We start from the raw sequence: 17,427 nt of genomic DNA, 5'->3' as shown, positions 1-17,427 counted from the left end.
TCACGAGGTCACACTGCAGAACAGCAGTTCTCTTCAAAGAGATGTCTGGGCAAAGAGACCAAACTAAATGTAAAGTCTTCAGGATAATGTTCTTTAAGAAAATCAAACACATTTTTATAGTGTCCAATGATTCTTATCAGGAACAGAACACTGGAATCCTTTTTCTCATATAGATAAAGCTATTCTTCCTCTTCTGTAATTTAGTAATATGGGTTCAAGTTTAAAAAGACACAGCCAAGGCATCCCAGGTGGCTCAGCAGTTTAGCACTGCCTTCAGCCTGGGGCATCATTCTGGAGACCCAGGGTCAAGTCCCATGTCAAGCTCCCTGCATGGAGCCTGCTTCTCCCTCTGCCTGTGTCTCTACCTGTGTTTCTGCCTCTCTCTCTGTGTGTCTCTAATTAATAAATAAATAAAATCTTAAAGAAAATAAAGGGGGGAGGAGACAGCCATGGGAATAAAGCTTCAGTAATGCAGGAGGAATAAGTCCTAGAGATCTACTGCACAATATTGACCTGTGGTTAACAATAGTGTATCATACACTTAAAAATCTCTTAGAGAGTACATCTTATGTTAAATGCTCTTATGACAATAAAATAAAATTTTAAAGTATCTAATTACAGATGAAAAAAACTGACAGACAAGTAAAATCTATGAAATACTTAGTCCCATATATCAAAATGGTTATATAGCAACAAAAAACAAAACCTGTAAATAATTTATTAGATACTATTTCTATCTGTAAATAAGGGGGTGTAATAAATAAGGACTCTAACTTCACAACACTTTCCTTTTGAGTTTATGTAAAATGTAAACATTATGTATAAAATAACATGTAAATTATTTCACAGAATAATAAACTTAGTATGAAAAAAACTACAAAGAAGAGTTGAATGGTAGTTAAACCACTGAAAATAGTTATCACAACTAGTTGGAAAGATCCTAAGATTAGAATAACGTATAACCTACCTAGGAAATGCATCTAAGTAGCACAGAATCCTTTCAGTGTAAAAGGCTTATAAAAATTTCTTTCTAGCTCTTGTTTACTGAAATTCTAGTATTAGAGGAACGTGTATTGCATTTCTAGTAGCACCTAAATTAGAAAATATGGAAATGCAAGACACTATAAATTCTAGTACAAATTCTCTGTATATGTAGATGGAGATAGGTTCCATGACATCATTACTAAAGTGGAAGAACTTCTGAAGCCAGTGTTCAATGATCAATAGAGAATTATTCCATTCATTCTCTCACTATTTTGAAACACAAAACTTAAAAATCTCAACCCTTTAAGGAGTTATATATGTTGCCATAAGCGTTCTTGATATTCACCACCAACAACATCACAGATACCTCTGCCTAACATGATACAGCTCCGGACCTCTCCTTCGAGGGAGAGTTTAGGGATGAATTTTCTTTATCTGCCTGTCTCTGGAGCTGAGATTAGATTTTGACTCCTCTTAACTTCCATGAAAAACACATATGCTGCTTTAAAGGAAAAGTAAAAATGAACCAAGACAATCATGTGATTCAAACAGAAATACTTTGATTCTTTTCAGAAAAACATGACGTGGTGAACTCTATTCCTTCTCTCACAAAATAAGGAAACACTGTCAAATATGACCAAGGGTTCTCCATCATATTTTTCAAGTATTATAGAAATAGATCAACCTAAGAAGAAATCAGAGTCTAAACATGAATACACTTGAACTTGAAAATTGTGATTTTCTAATAACTAAATAAGTCTCAATAAAACTTATTAAAGACTTATATCCTAATGACTTATTTAGTATTTCAAGATTTCCTAAGGGTTCAATTTCATAGATACTAAAAACATAAATAAATAACTTTCTTATAAATACCCCTGTAAGTTGAAAATGTTGTAAAGGCAGCTTTTACGATGTTTTACTATCCATAATAGGTCAGAGAAATTGAATTTTCATTGCATTTTGAGGAGTGGAAACTGGCTGCTAAACTCAGAACCCAAATATAGGTGGCATTTCAAAGATACTCTAGTGAGTTGAATTTTGCAAGACATCATGTACTCATTTTAAAAGAACAAGGACTGATAAATAGAATTAAGCTTTTACAATACCACCAATTTCACAAATTCATAAGTTTTTCAGGTGAAATCACATCTACAATGAAAACAAAATGGTATCAAAGTTGACCCTAATAGCACAGAAAGTCTCTAAGTTACGTACTACTCTTACTAAGTGCAATAAGTCAGACTGAGAAAACTGCATGATTTCACTCATATGTGAGATCTAAAGAAACAAAAACAAATGCATCAACAAACATAAAGCAGAAACAGACCTATAAAGCCCTGAGACCAAACTCTCAGTCATCAGAGAGGTGGGGAGGAGGCAAAAGGACTGGATGGGAATGCAGAGTTCAATTAAATGGTAGCTACCCTTGTGGTGAACTAGGGTTATGTTCAAGCTTATCAAATCATCATGCCGTACACCTGAAACTAATGTAATATTGTGTGTCTACTATACTCAAATTTTAAAAATTAAAAAAATTAAACTTAGCATGGTGCCACCTGTCAAATGTTAAGCACAGAAAATGTCATCTGGTGTTACTGATAGACAAAAAGAGAGCGACAAGTACTTCTCTTATTTCCTAAAATAGCATTATAAAAATAATGTGGCATTATTTACCTATGAAGATTTTGGGGTTCCCTCTCTGAATCTTCTATAAAATATCTTTAAGATGTTATCAGATATCTTGATATTTTGGAATTCCCAAGTATTGCGTAGCCATCTCACAAGGCAACTCACTCTGTTTTAAATGTATCTAATTGTTGGAAAGTTCCTCTTAATCCTAAACCAAATCTACTTCCTTATAATCTATAGTTTGATCTTGGTTTTGCCTTCTGAAGTTAAATAGAATAAATAGTATCCTTCTTCTATTTGATAGTTATTCAAATATTTGAAGAGTTTCCACATCTTTCTCATGAATATTTTCATGCAAGGCATTTAATATCTTTCAGTATCCCAGGTATTGTTTTGAGTGATTTTAATGAAAATACACACACATACAAACACATATACTTTTAAAATATTAAACCACATTAAGAATAAATAACATTCAACTTTAAGAACAGGGGAATAGGGCTTAATCAAAACCAAGATTTAAAAACACAGAAAGCCGTTAAGGAAATGTTAAGTACGTTTGTTAGTAAAATGGAAACAAATAGTAAACTTATTAGTAGACATCAGAAGAATCTGATAGGTGTTGCAAGGAAAATAGGAGAGGACAAGAGAGGCCCACAGGCCATGAGGCTGGCAAGAAAACCAAATGTTCAAAAGTTAAGGTGCTCAAGGTCATCAAGCTGGTAAATGAGAGACAGTGTTTGAACTCAGGAAGTTCTGCTCCAGAGACTACATTCTTAATCACACATAATACTGCCTCTCAACACCCATTCTGTGCTTTCTCAAGGAAGATGCCCAATCAAGACACAGGTAAAGCTGACTCTTTCCATCAGAATCAAAACAATTAGACACTATCATAAAATCCACCTGAAAAAAAGAAAGACACTATAGCTTAAAGAACTACTTACAGGTTGCTATCACAATCAAGAAGTAAGATGTGATTGGTGTGCTGGAACTCAATTATAACAAATATCAGAATCCTTGAAGAACAAAGATGTAATGTTTCTAAAGGAGTTAAGAAAATCTAGTATATTGTGTTGTCATACCTCTGATATTTTCAGGAAAACAGAGCAGTTATCAGAACTGGCCAAACTACCTTAGCACCACACGGGTAACAGAGTAACCGGGCAAGCTCTGGTGTCCTCTTTTGATGAATACAGGATGAAGTTTGCTACAACTGTTGTATGTTTTCTTAGGCGACACATCCTGTGGTGTTGTTATAACAATACTAACATGTCAATAATGTTTGTCTAACGACCTTAGAGTACTCCACTGCCCCACCAATTTCCAATTTGGTTGCTTCTCAGAGTGAAAAAGGAAGTCCAAAGGCACATACCTGCCTCATGGTTCCATTACCATAAAAGCAGACAAAAACAACTCAGAGATACACCTGTCATCTCAACCAATGCTATGAATAAAAAAGACAAAGTATGAGAGAAGGATATACCAAAATATGCAAATAGTGCTGACTTATAAAGCTTAAACTTACATTTGTACAGAACAGAAGTTCCTGAGCAAAAGTTTCTCCATAACTACTTTTTACATGCCGTACATTAAAAATTGTACTAGACAATTACACAGGAATTAACATAGAGAGGATTAGTAGATGTGCCGAAATATATTAGACTGCTGCTGAGTTACCAGAAAATATGACACACAAAAAAATAACTGCATTACTAAAGCCAATCCAAAAAAAAAAAATGTAAAGACTAAATTGGCACAGATTACTCTTTAAACAGAAAAACAATTTTAATCCAATTATCTACAACTATATAAATAATGAGTTTTATAGGGAAAAATAGGTAAATCAAAATGTTAGTGGATATTTCAAAGTACTAATAAAAACAGTTTTTTTCATTATGTTCTGCATTTTCTGCAATTTCAAAGTATAAATTATTTTATAATAAAAGAATTTAAAAAGATTCCAGTAGCAGATCACAGTGAGGTCTTATCTTCCCAATCAATATCTTCAACCTCTAAGACCACTCACTCTGTTAATAGCCATGTGCTGTATGTCCTTGCTAAAAATACAAAGGAAGAATAATACAATTTGTGACTAATTTTTCATTAGAAACAACAGAGGGCAAAAGATGCTGAACCAAATATCCAAACTGCTTGAAAAAGAGTACTGTCAACCAAGAATTCTACAACCATGGAGGCCTGAGTGGCTCAGTGATTGAGTACCTGCCTTCAGCTCAGGCATCATTCCGGTGTCCTAGGATCAAATCCCGCATCAGGCTCTCTGTAGGTAGCCAGCTTCTCCCTCTGCCTATGTCTCTGCCTCTCTCTGTGTGTCTCTCATGAATAAATAAATAAAATCATAAAAAATATTCTAAGACCAAATAATCAAAACTGAAGATGATATGGTATATGTACACAATGGAATATTACTTGGCCATAAAAAAGGATGAAATCTTGCCATGTGCAATGACACAGATGGAGCTAGAGAGTATTATGCTAAGTGAAATAGTTAGAGAAAGACAAAAATCATACGATTTCATTCATATGTGGAACTTAAACAAAACAAACAAGCATAGGGAAAAGAAAAGAGAGAGAGGCAAACCAAGAAACAGACTCTTAAGTATAGAGAACAAACTAATACCATCAGGGAGGTGTGTAGGAGGATGGGTGAAATAGGGGGTGGGGATTAAGGAGAGCACTTGTTGTGATGAGCACCGGGTGATATATGTAACTGATGAATAACTAAATTGTACACCTGAAACTAATATTACACTATATGTTAATTAACTGGAATTTAAATAAAAATTTTTAAAAAGGGTATATAACACACTGGAATATATTTTTCCTTTCTTTTCCTAACTCCTTTAAAAAAACAAATATATGGCTACAATTATTATACATAATCATAATTATTATACATAACTAGGTTTATAACATATAAATATACTACAAAAGGTTGTGGGGGAGGAGGAATGGAGCTATACAAAAACAAAACTGTCTACCAATAGTAGGGTGGTATTAATTTGAAAGAGATTGTGATAAACTAAAATACAATCTCTAGAACAACCACTAATAAAATAACTTTAGAAATGTATTTGTAAAATCAATAAGGAAATAAAATGTCATGCTAAAAATATTCACTTAATACAAAAGAATTATTCAAAGAGGAACAGGAAACAAAAAGACATGAGATACAGTGAAAACAAATAAAATGGTAAATATAATTCAAACCAAGTCAACAATTACATTAAATGTGAATATACTACAATCCAGTCAAAAGGCAGAGATTATCAGACCATATAAAAAAGTGAGAAACACCTTCTGTAAGAAACACCTTCAAAGACAAACACCAAGTTGAAAGTAAAAAGATAAAAAAAGATATACCATACAAACAGTAACTATTTATCAAACATTCAAAGAAAAAAAATGGTAACAATCCTACACAAAGTCTTTCAGAAAAAGAGAAAGAATAAACTCTTACCAACTCATTCTCTGAAGCCAAAGATATCACAAGAAAAATTTTAAAAGAAATGAAAAATTCTACAGACCAAAAGCTCTCATGAACAAAGATGCAAAAATCCCTAACAAAATATTAGCAAACCAAATTCAGCAACATCTAAAAAGGTTTATAACACATAAGCATGACCAAGTGGGATTTATCCCAAGATTTATTTTATTTTTAGTTCAACATCTGTAAATCGTTAATATAAGAGAACTAAGGGCAAAGCCATAAGATCTTTCAATAGATAGATAAAATAGACTGGACACATGTAACATCTATTTCTTAATAAAAAGTCTGAAAAAAGTAGGAACAGAAAGTAATTTTCTCAATCTGATTAAGAACATAAATAACCTACAGCTAACATCACACCTATGGTAAAAGATTAAATGTTTTTTTTTAACTTCAGAAAAAGGCAAAGACGTCCACTACCACCACTCCTATTTAACACTGTACCAAAGGTTCTAGCCAGTGTAATAGATAAGGAGAGAGAGAGAGAGAGAGAGAGAAAGAGAGGTAAGGGGAAGGGAGGGACACAGGGAAGGAGGGAAACAAAGGTAAATTAAAAAACATAAGAACAACTATCTCAACTTTCAGACTATATGACCTCTGATGTAAGAAATCCTAGAGAATCAACCCCCTAAAAACAGCATTTTTTCTATTCCACAATATTAAACTATTCTGAATTTAATTACCAAGGCCATAGGACTCAAGATTAATATACAAAAATAATTTGTATTTCTATCTATTAATAAAAATAAAATTTAAAAACATTCTCTGTGCTATATCAAGAAAGAAAAACAAAACAAAACAAAAAAGTCTAAGATCTATACACCTCAAACTGTAAAACCTTTGTTGACCAGGGCACTTGACAGCTCAGTCAGTTAAGTCAGGCTCCTGATTTTGGCTCAGGTCATGATCTCAGGGTTCTGGGATGAAGCCCCACATCAGGTTTCCCCCTTAGCATGGAGTCTGCTTGAGGCTCTCTCCCTCCCTTCAGTCACTTGTGTGGTCTCTTTAAAATAAAAAAAATAATAATAAAAAAACCTTTGTTGACAAAAATTAAAGAAGATCTAAATTATCTGAGAGAGATATCTTCATGGAATGTAAGACTCAATATTTTAAGACAGCTATTCTTTCTAAATAAACCTACAAATTCAATGTAATCCTTATGAAAATCCTAGAAGCTGTTTTAGAAATTGTCAAGTGTATCCTAAAATTTATGGGGAAAAACAAAAGACCAAGAGTAGTCCAAAATTTTTGAAAAAGAGCAAACTTAAAAGACTTAAAATACCCAACTGCAAAACTTATTTGGGTACAGTAATCAAAACACTGTTGTCACCATATGGTTAGATATTTTTTAAAAATGGATTAACAGAAAAGCTAGAAAAAATGTATAGTCAATTGATTTTTGACAAAGTGGCAAAGGCAATTCAGTGGTGAAAACACAGTTTTCTCAAGAACTGTGCTGAGACAAGTAGATGTCTATGTACAAAAAAATTAAAAAATAAAAACAAAAACTTCGTCCATGGCACACACAAAATACACTTCAAAATGAATCACAAATCTAAGAGTTAAAATTATAAAATACCTAGAAGAAAACAAAGGGGGAAATCCCTGTGGCCTTGAGTTACACAAAGATTTGTTAGCTATCAGACTAAAAGTATGCTTCATAAAAGAAAATAATGGTACCATCACAGTACCTTTGTGTTTCAAAAGATAGTTACTTTTGAAGTCAATATAATATCAAGAATGAATATTTTTTAACAAACAATACCATTCAGTGAGAAGACAACACGGATATGAGAAAAACATTTGATTAGACATTTAACCAAAGAAATGTACTAATGGCTAATAAGCAGAGAAAAGATGCTTAACATCATTAGTCATTGAAGAAACATAAATTAAAATCTAAGATACAACATTACATCTACCTTGGGATGCCTGGTGGCTCAGTGGCTGAGCGTCTGCCTTTGACTCAGGGCATGATCCTGGTCCTGGGGATCAAGTCCCACATCGGGCTCTCCACAGTAAGTTGGCTTCTCCCTCTGACTGTGTCTCTGCCTCTCTCTGTCTCTCATGAATAAATAAATAAAATCTTTTTTAAAAAAATTACATCTACTGGGATGGTCATAATCAAAAAGAATGCCAATACTTGGTGTTGGTGAGAACGTGAAGAAACTTGAATCCACTTATGCTGGTCAAACGTGAAATGGCATAGCCTCTTTTTTCAACAGCATGACAGTTCCTTTAAAGGGTTAAACATATACTTAGCACATGACACAGCAATCCATCTGCTAGGAATCAGCCTAGGAGAAATAGAAATATAACCAACACAAACACTTATATGCAAATGTTCATGGCAACATTATTCATAACAGCCAAAATCTGAAAACAATCTAGTGTCCATCAGCTGGTAAATGGGTTAAAAAAAAAAACTGTCGTATTCTTGTGCAATGGAACACTGTACTGAAAATGAACAAGTTATTCATACATGTGACGACATGGATAAACCTTATCAAAAACAGCAAGACGAAAAAAAAAAAAGACTACATGTTTGTATGATTACATTTTTGAGAAATGGCTACAAAAGACAAATACAGGGGATCCCTGGGTGGTTCAGCAGTTTAGCCCGCCCAGGGTGTGATCCTGGAGATCCGGGATCGAGTCCCGCATCGGGTTCCCTGCATGGACCCTGCTTCTCTCTCTACCTGTGTCTCTGCCTCTGTGTGTGTGTGTGTGTGTGTGTGTGTGTGTGTGTGTCATGAATAAATAAATAAAATCTTTAAAAAAAAGATTCATATAAAAAAAAGACAAATACATGCAGACGCAAATAGGCCGATGGTTGCCTGGGGTCAGGAGCCAAAGCAAAGATGGACATTGAAGTGAGCCAGGAAACTTTGGAGGGTGATAAAGTGTTCTAAAACTGTATTGTTGTGATAGTTGCACAATTATATACGCTTAGTAAAAATTATTGCACTGTATACTTATGAAAAACTTTAATGTTAATAAAGAGAGCACCATTAAAAATGAGGAGGTAGGTAATGAATTCAAAACAGCTCTTCAGCTTTTAATTTACTGAGAAAAAAGCTACCAGCTAAAACAAAATGATTCTAAGTTAAAAACCAAAGGAGCAGTTAAAGAAAGATTTGGAACCCTTTGTAACTAAAAGGACCAATCCTCCCCACCCAGAATGTACCACACTAGAACTCAACGATGTCTAATCTTTGGTAGGAGGACTTCCTTTTTAAGTACAGGGGTGCAATCTTTCCTGCTGACAAAATTAAAATATGGTAAAATGGGCACTTAAAGCTTGAAGATCACTGTAGGGAATATATAATTCACCATGTAACATCCACCTTGTCAGTTATTATACAGTAACATAGCACTATACTGGGATTTTAACATTATAGGCATTGTTTTTTAAAGTGAAAGAGCCAGAATGAACCTCAGGAAACACTTGCATCTGCATCTGAATTTCTCCAACCTTTAAAAGGCAGTTTTATGGTCTGGGAGCTGTTGCAGAGGTAAAAATCAAAACAAACAAAAACACCAAAACAAGAAAAACTCCAAAAAGTAAAGCTCTCATTTGTAATTACAAGAACAAAGAAAACTCCAGATAATTTTGAATGAAGCTATGTCTATGTTCTATAATGCTAATTTATAGAGAAAGCCCTAATGGCATTTTGTCCATCACTAAAATTATTGTTCAATATTTGAAATTCTCTAACAGAATGTTTTTACTTGAACAGAGGAGAAATGCTCACATTTTCCCAGGTTAAATTAAATTTTTGTTGAAGTCAAATATGTATTCTTGACAGCCAGGTGAAATCCATCTTTCAATGGTGTCATTGTGCTATGGTAAGATTAATAAAAATATTTTCGACTTTTCAATCATCATGTCAGAAGAAGATGGGCACCTGTCTAGGGAAGAGAAAGGACTAGTTTGGAAACTGATCTGACCATAGTAAATCAGAGATTTACTCTTTTATCCTCCTTTATCCTCTGAAAATTATTTCCCAGCATTTGTTTTGCTGCTTCTAATTAAGAAGATAAATGTGACAATATTTCTAGGGACTGACCAAGAAATGTGTTGTCATTAATGCTTTTTCCCAGTTCCCACCCTGAGAACAAAGGTGAACGAGGCCACTGCTCTATTGTAGGGATGATGTATTTCAAAAGCTGGACTCCTTCCACAATGTTATTAAAGTTCTTTGAAGTGTTGTTACTAAGAAAAAATGTCAAAAGAACTCAATGTTGTTTATTGTTTCTCAAATCCACTGCTATTTCAGGTTGTACCTAAGTGAACCAGTCCATCTTATTTTGGAACCCACTGGCATAGCAAAGTGCTATATAGCACGTGCACATAATAGATATTAGTAGATACAGGAAAAGAAGGCTTGATTCCAAACTTTAGTGAATCTGAAAAGGAGACCAGGGATTTTAAAACAATAATAGTCTATAAAGAAAAAGCAAATCCCTAAGTCATATTTTAGGAAGATGTTAGGTAGGCTTGGTATTTCATTAAAATTATTAAAGCTATGCTGTCCAGTGCTTTCTTCTCGAAGGCTGTAAGTGAGGAGGAGAACAGATAGAAAGAAGGTCACAAGTGCAGAAGAACAAGAACAATAATAGTGGTAGAAGTAATAGTAACCAACATTTACTCAGTGATGGACGCTGGGGCTGTAGATAGAAAAATGCTACAGGGATTGTCATTTAATTTTCACAAATGGTGTTTGAGGTAGGCAGCCTAAGCTGTCAGAGAATTACTTTAACTTAGTCCTGATAATAGGATGAGCTCTTCATGGTTGAAAAGTCAGAGTCCCCTCTGCTTCTCTTTGTTTTTGTTTTGTTTTGTTTTGTTTTAATTTTAAGAGATTTTATTTATTTATTCATGAGAATACATGAGGGAGAGACAGGCAGAGACACAGGCAGAGGGAGAAGCAGGCTCCATGCTGGAGCCCGATGTGGGACTCGATCCCGGGTACCCAGGATCACACCCTGGGCTGAAGGCAGCGCTAAACCGCTGAGCCACCCGGGCTGCCCTCCTCTGCTTCTCTTTGAAATGCACCTGAATTCACTGAATCAAAGAGATGACAAAGTTTCATGACCAAATGACTTCCTATAAATTTACACATGTTAAAGATGACTTGTAAGGAGTAAAAATAGTAATTATTCATCTAGGTTTCCTACTTTCCAGATGAATTCATCTGAGGCTCAGATTAGAGGGACTTGGCTAAAATCACAGTTGTAGAGACACCCCTCCCCTAGGCTGCTGCCACTTCCCCCACACACCATCAGCCTCCAGCACAGAGAAGGAAGCTCTGTGCCACTTCTCCACTTTCTAAGAGCCCCATTAACAAACACAGCTCCCTCCACACAACAAGGCTTTGGAGTCTATGTCAATATTAGGTTTATATGACTAGATGAGAACCCCCAAACTGCACATCGGATTGCAACAAATTTCCTCTTAAATTCACCATAATGCCTCCAAAGATTTAGGTGATTGATAAACTTTCAAATTCTCACAACAGTTAGATAAGAATGACATAAAGATGCACAACACAAATTAAAATACATTCATAATTCACCATTATTTCCCAGTGCTGAATCTGTTCTTTTTTAATAACGAACTAATTCATGTATATGTAATGCTTGATATGTGAAAAGGAAAGATGATGAAAAGAAGTTGAGCTTTTAAGGAAAGATAAAAAACACAGGAATGTCATCTGGGAGGAAAAGAAAAGAGAGAGAGAGAGAGAGAGAGAAGACTATATAAGTAACGGATGATTATTTAAAAGATGCAAAGGGAGCCATATAATGGGACTCAAAGCTTGGTTGGTCCATCTGCAAGGGTCCCTTCTGACCTCAAAACTCTGTTAAATTGAAGCCTGCCACCAATTACTGCATCAGATGTTTCTCAGTGACATTCTCCCTTCTGGTAACCAACCCTTAAGTCTTTGTAACTCATTATGCACAATCAAGATGCAAATTCTCTGGAACTAGGACGATGGCTTCCTGTTTCATTCATATATCACCAAATTGCTCACAATCATGTTCTACCTCTAGTCATATTGTCAACCAATGACTGATGTCACAAAATGCCAAAGATCGTGATTTAGCAAAAGCATTACAATTCATTCTGCAAGTAATTTACTGTCATTCAGCTGCATGATTAGCTCTTGGTTTTCTTTTTTCTTTCTTGTTTTTGGACCACAGGAGTCGTGGTTCATTGGTATGAAGTGCATAGCCAAAAGAGTTAAATTATCACTAAAGCCTTCATTTTTAGACAAAGGAATAACCTAAACTATTTAAAAAATAATACTTTCTTATTAAGACCCAGTAAAAAACTGGAATTTTAGAAAATTAGAAACTTCAGACAACATGGAGTTCCTTATTAAAAAGAAGAGCTATTATGGGGAAAATATGAATATCAAGGTCAAATTTATTAACAGAGTCATAATTTTTAACCTTCATTTTTCCTTCTTCTTTCCATGTGTTCAGAAAATACAAATTTAGAATTTGGAAACGCAGTAATTAAAAAATGTTATTCATCTGGCTGAGACTTCATGCCCTAACTTTATTGCCCAGTTCCAATCTGGTCCAACAGTGGTTTCCCAAATGTCCCACCGTGGCAAACCCAGGTGAACAAACAGAAAGGTAAAAATAAGGATGAGAGGATTACTATCCTTATTCTAATTACAAATCCTGCCCATTGCTTTCTTTTTAAGCTGTCACTGCCATGTTTAAGTTATAACTGCATCTTCTCAATGAGCACAGTGCCTTATTACTGGAATTGGCAGGGGGCCTTGACATTTGAGTCATCATTTCATTATGCCTATTCTTTACCCTGGTATACAAATTAAATAGAAATACAAGCCAGATGAAATATAGGGAGAAAAATCTGAAGTACTCACTTTAAACTGAATTAATTTTTCTCAAATCTACAAAATGTATAGACCAATTAACATGGATAATAACATATTCCACTTCAGGCACATTTTCAAAAATATTAATTTCGATTTCAAAGGCCAAAACTGCTCAAACCCTTCTAGCCAAACACTTCACTTCTGTAAAACAGAACCAACAGCTTTAATATTCTCTAAACTTAAAAGATAGAATAATTCCAATTTTAAATCAACTATAAGTATGGGCAAAAACACATATTTAACAAGTTTCCTCTTTTCTAAACAGTTTCAAAAATGAATAGCCATCACTGAACATATAAATATATATAAAATGTGCACATGTGAAAAATATTACTTAAAACATACGCAATCACATAGAAAAAAAACCAATTCATTCAGACTAAAATAACCAAATGTGCCAAGCTGGAATTTCAGATTTATTCTTAGACATTTTGAAATCACTGAATTTAAGTGATGAAAAATGATAAATCACAGGACCCAGTCATCCTGAATAAATGGGCATCCTTTCCTATTTCTAAGCATTTTGTTGAAAACTTTTCCATTGAATTTCAAAATTATAAAAATCAGTTCTAAAATGAACACTATATAAAATCCTCAAAAATGTCTTTGGCTCTGCTTTCAGGTTAGTATCTTGTTTACTTATTATGGCAGGTGTTCCAGAATATGTGATTATTCATTCATTGAGTTTTTAATCATCTCTTCCTTTAGCCCAGAGCAGCCTGTTTATTTCAAAAAGCCACAGCTTTCCTCAAAATGCTTGGGAACAAGCCGAATTGCCTATTAAGAACTTTATTTTCCTCATATAAAATACTGAAAATCTCTACTGGAAGCTGAACACATGTACATTCAAATGTTTACTTGGAAGAATATCATCTATATTATTATTATTATATTTTAAAATACTGTATTTTCTTTACATTTTATTATTTTAATGTTGATTTCTCCTAAAGGAAATTTTTTTTACCTAAGGGAACATGTTCGTGTAAACTAACATAAGATTCAGCTTTTAGTTTTTCATTTCTTTGTAATTTATCACCCAGATTTTCCAAAAAGGGATTCAAAGAAATTCACAATAATTCCTCGTGTTCACTGAGTTCTCCAAGCAGTGAGCATGTTATGAAGGAAGGAGTCTGTTTCAATACTAAAATGTATTTAGAAAAGAAGCACTGAGATTGTCACTTAATTATCCAACTTTTAGAAAACGTATTATTCTGCAAACTGGGACAAAAATAGGATGTGAACCAGATGTTCCTAGATATGAAGTTTAGAGCAGAGCACAGTCATAGCGGAGCTAGCTTTTCACCCATATTTATTTTAGGAGGAGGCAAGTGGGCCCCACAGTGTGGGATTCAGTCCTACTATTTCTCTTGTAGTTTGACTTCAACTGGTGGAAATATTCATGGGTTTACAGTATCAGGTTTCTAGCGAGTCCTATCATTTTTGTAATTACTATGGCTGGTATTAATAAGCGTCTTCTTTTTACACGCTGAAATAAATTAATGGAAAAGGCAGACACTATGCAAAATGGCTGGGAATAAGGCCAAATCTTTTTACATACATCCAGGGACCAGTGATTTCCTAAATGGCACTTTGAGCTCTCTTGCCTAAATAATTACAAGTACAGCCAGCATGTAATTTACTGAAATAATTATGCACTCCTTTCAGTTCCCATCACCCAGCTCAAGCCCCTGGCCATTTACCTTGTCTTTATTTTCAGTGCCAGAAGCCTCGGGCTTGGTCCTGATCACAAACGGGGTGGACAGCCGCAGGAGGACCCTCTCAAAGGTGGCATTCACCCTGGGAGACACTATCTCGAAGCAGTCCTCGAACTTGAGCACTTTGTGAGTGTCACACCGCAGCTGCTTCCGGAGGCCCTCCCCCAGCTGCAGGACTGACATGTGGGGGTCAAACATCAAGTGGAAAGGGAAGGCTCTGCAGAAGGTGCTGATGCTGATTCTGAGGTCCGCAGGGACATGGGAGGTGCCCTGTGCAAGGTTCTTTGTGATGGTGGTATTTTCACATTCTTTGATGAGGAAGGTAAGACAGCTACAATTGCCTGGGTTTGAGCCATCAGAGCACAGTTTCTCACTGGCAACCTGTTCCACTTGCAGGTCCAGCCGGTAGATCTTCTTGCCAGCGGCCTTAATCATCCCTGGCATAGCAAACCCCACGACATGGTGAGGGTGGAAGTAGTGGAGCACTAGAGTTCCTTCAGGGAGCTCTTTGCATAGGAATGATGGTGACTCCAGAGTGGCCTGTTTTCCAAAAGAAGTTCTAATGTGTTCCAACAAAGCATCAAAGCCATTAAAAAAGTCCTGCAACGTGCCACCCACAGCTCGAAGGACTCTCTCATTCTCATCAAAGCATATATTAAAGAACTCCTCTCCAAATCTTTCTTGAATTTCCTCAAACTTCAAGCCTAGAGGTAAATGGGAAGGAGATGTTAGGGAAGTAACATAAAATCATCATATTTATAGCTTTTAAAAATGCTTATCAAATGAGGTAACTAGTGAGTGAGGTAAATACTTCCCTTTGACCCACATATTCCCAAAGAGATTAATTCATTTTGAATCAGAGAAAGCAAATTTCAATTCATCTTCTAGAAGCTTCTAAGGTGTTAGTGAGCATAAAATTCTTTTAATATTTCTGTTTGTTTTTAAATAGACTTTATTTTTTAGAGCAGTTTTAGATTCACAGCAAAATTGAGGAAAAAGTAAGGATATTTTCCACAGAACCTCTCCCAGCAAACACACAATCTCACCCTTTCCCCAATATCAGTCATCATGCACTATGGTGGTACATTTTTTACAATCAATCACCCTACAATGACACAGAGTCATCTCCCAGAGTGGGTAGTTAACACGAGGGTTGACTCCTATTGTTGTACATCCTTGGATTTGGACAAATGCGTTACTATATGTGCCCACCATTATAACATCATACAAAGTAGTTTTGCTGCTGTAGAAATCCTCTGTTCTCTGCTTTTTCATGCCTCACCCCTCTCAACTCCCATAGCACAAACTTTCTAAATGCTGCTCATCTAGCCACTCATTTTTCTTTTCAATATCCTACTGCATTTGCTATAATCAACACAAATAAGATTTTCTTAATTATTTCCCTCTTAGTTAAAGCAACTTTTTAGAAGCAACTATAACACTGTTTCTCTATTACACCCATCTACTATTACTATCTTACTTATCAAAATTCATTTGTTAAGTGGGAAATACCAACCAGAGAGGGATTTATGGTTACCTGAATGGGGAAAGGCATCAGATTATCTGGTGTCAACAGAAGGACTTAAGTGAGACCCCAGTGAGAGAGAGACCAAACAAGGAAGTAAAATGACAGAACTATGGGCTGATTTACATTGTTTCACTCACAAAAATGAGACTAGCCAAGGGTGGAGTAGGCATATCACCAGAAAGAGTTAAAACCCTTTGTTTTCTCCATTCATACTTCCACATGCCATGGCAAAAGGAACTCGATATTATAGCAATGGAATTATAACAAAAAATACATACATACATACATACACACATACAATACATTATGTAGAAATTAGAGCCAGTCACATGTGATCAAGTTAGATCCACCCTTAAGGATGATCTGAGGAAAAATATGGAGAGAGTTTATGGTCCAAAGAGGAAGGATACAGCGCATATATAAGAACTGAATGTGTGTGCTGAAGGAAACCTCTACATGGAGTCATTCTACTACTTATCCTTTGACTGTGGCTGAAATCAATACATGTAAGTTTATGTATTCATATTTTCTTGCCTCATCTACTCCATCTTATAAGGAGATCCTGAAGATAAGGCAAGATTGGGAAAAGACAGTGGTCATCTTGCTAGTGTCCTATTAAAGTACCGAGCAGTCTTGGTTTGCTATTCCTATCATTATAGGAAGAGAATCGGAGGGTTATCCCCATGCATGAATGAGGGATGAAATGTCAACAACACTATTGAAAAATACAGCCAAAACACATCAAATATTTTTTGTGAGAGTACTATAGAGTATAAACATTGTGATAGCCAAATGAAGAAGTCAGTTTGACAAAAAAGTTCTTAACATCAATGTGAAATGAAAAGCAGTAGAAAATCTAAGCAAAAAAGAGTCCTTTTATTAAGAAAAATTTCATAGTAATTTTAGTTTCATAGATCTGACATTCAAATCAAGCTGAGAGGGATCCCTGGGTGGCGCAGCGGTTTGGCGCCTGCCTTTGGCCCAGGGCGCGATCCTGGAGACCCAGGATCGAATCCCACGTCGGGCTCCCGCTGCATGGAGCCTGCCTCCCTCTGCCTGTGTCTCTGCCTCTCTCTCGTTCTCTCTCTGTGTGACTATCATAAATAAATAAAAATTTAAAAAATAAATAAATAAATAAAT

At 35.3% G+C, this 17,427-nt stretch overlaps 1 protein-coding gene across 1 annotated transcript in view; it reads right to left on the bottom strand.

The window, feature by feature from the left end:
- Positions 1-17,427, bottom strand: part of GUCY1A2 (guanylate cyclase 1 soluble subunit alpha 2) — a 330,262-nt gene that overhangs the window by 243,629 nt on the left and 69,206 nt on the right. Inside the window, exon 4 of the mRNA XM_041770456.1 lies at positions 14,745-15,463. Coding sequence (XP_041626390.1) covers positions 14,745-15,463 — 719 coding nt within the window. The remainder of the gene's footprint in view (positions 1-14,744; positions 15,464-17,427) is intronic.

This window comes from Vulpes lagopus, chromosome 10 (assembly GCF_018345385.1).
Source record: "Vulpes lagopus strain Blue_001 chromosome 10, ASM1834538v1, whole genome shotgun sequence".
Lineage (NCBI taxonomy): Eukaryota > Metazoa > Chordata > Mammalia > Carnivora > Canidae > Vulpes > Vulpes lagopus.
The sequence above is the reverse complement of the archived record's forward strand: the minus strand, read 5'-3'. Positions and strand labels throughout refer to the sequence as shown.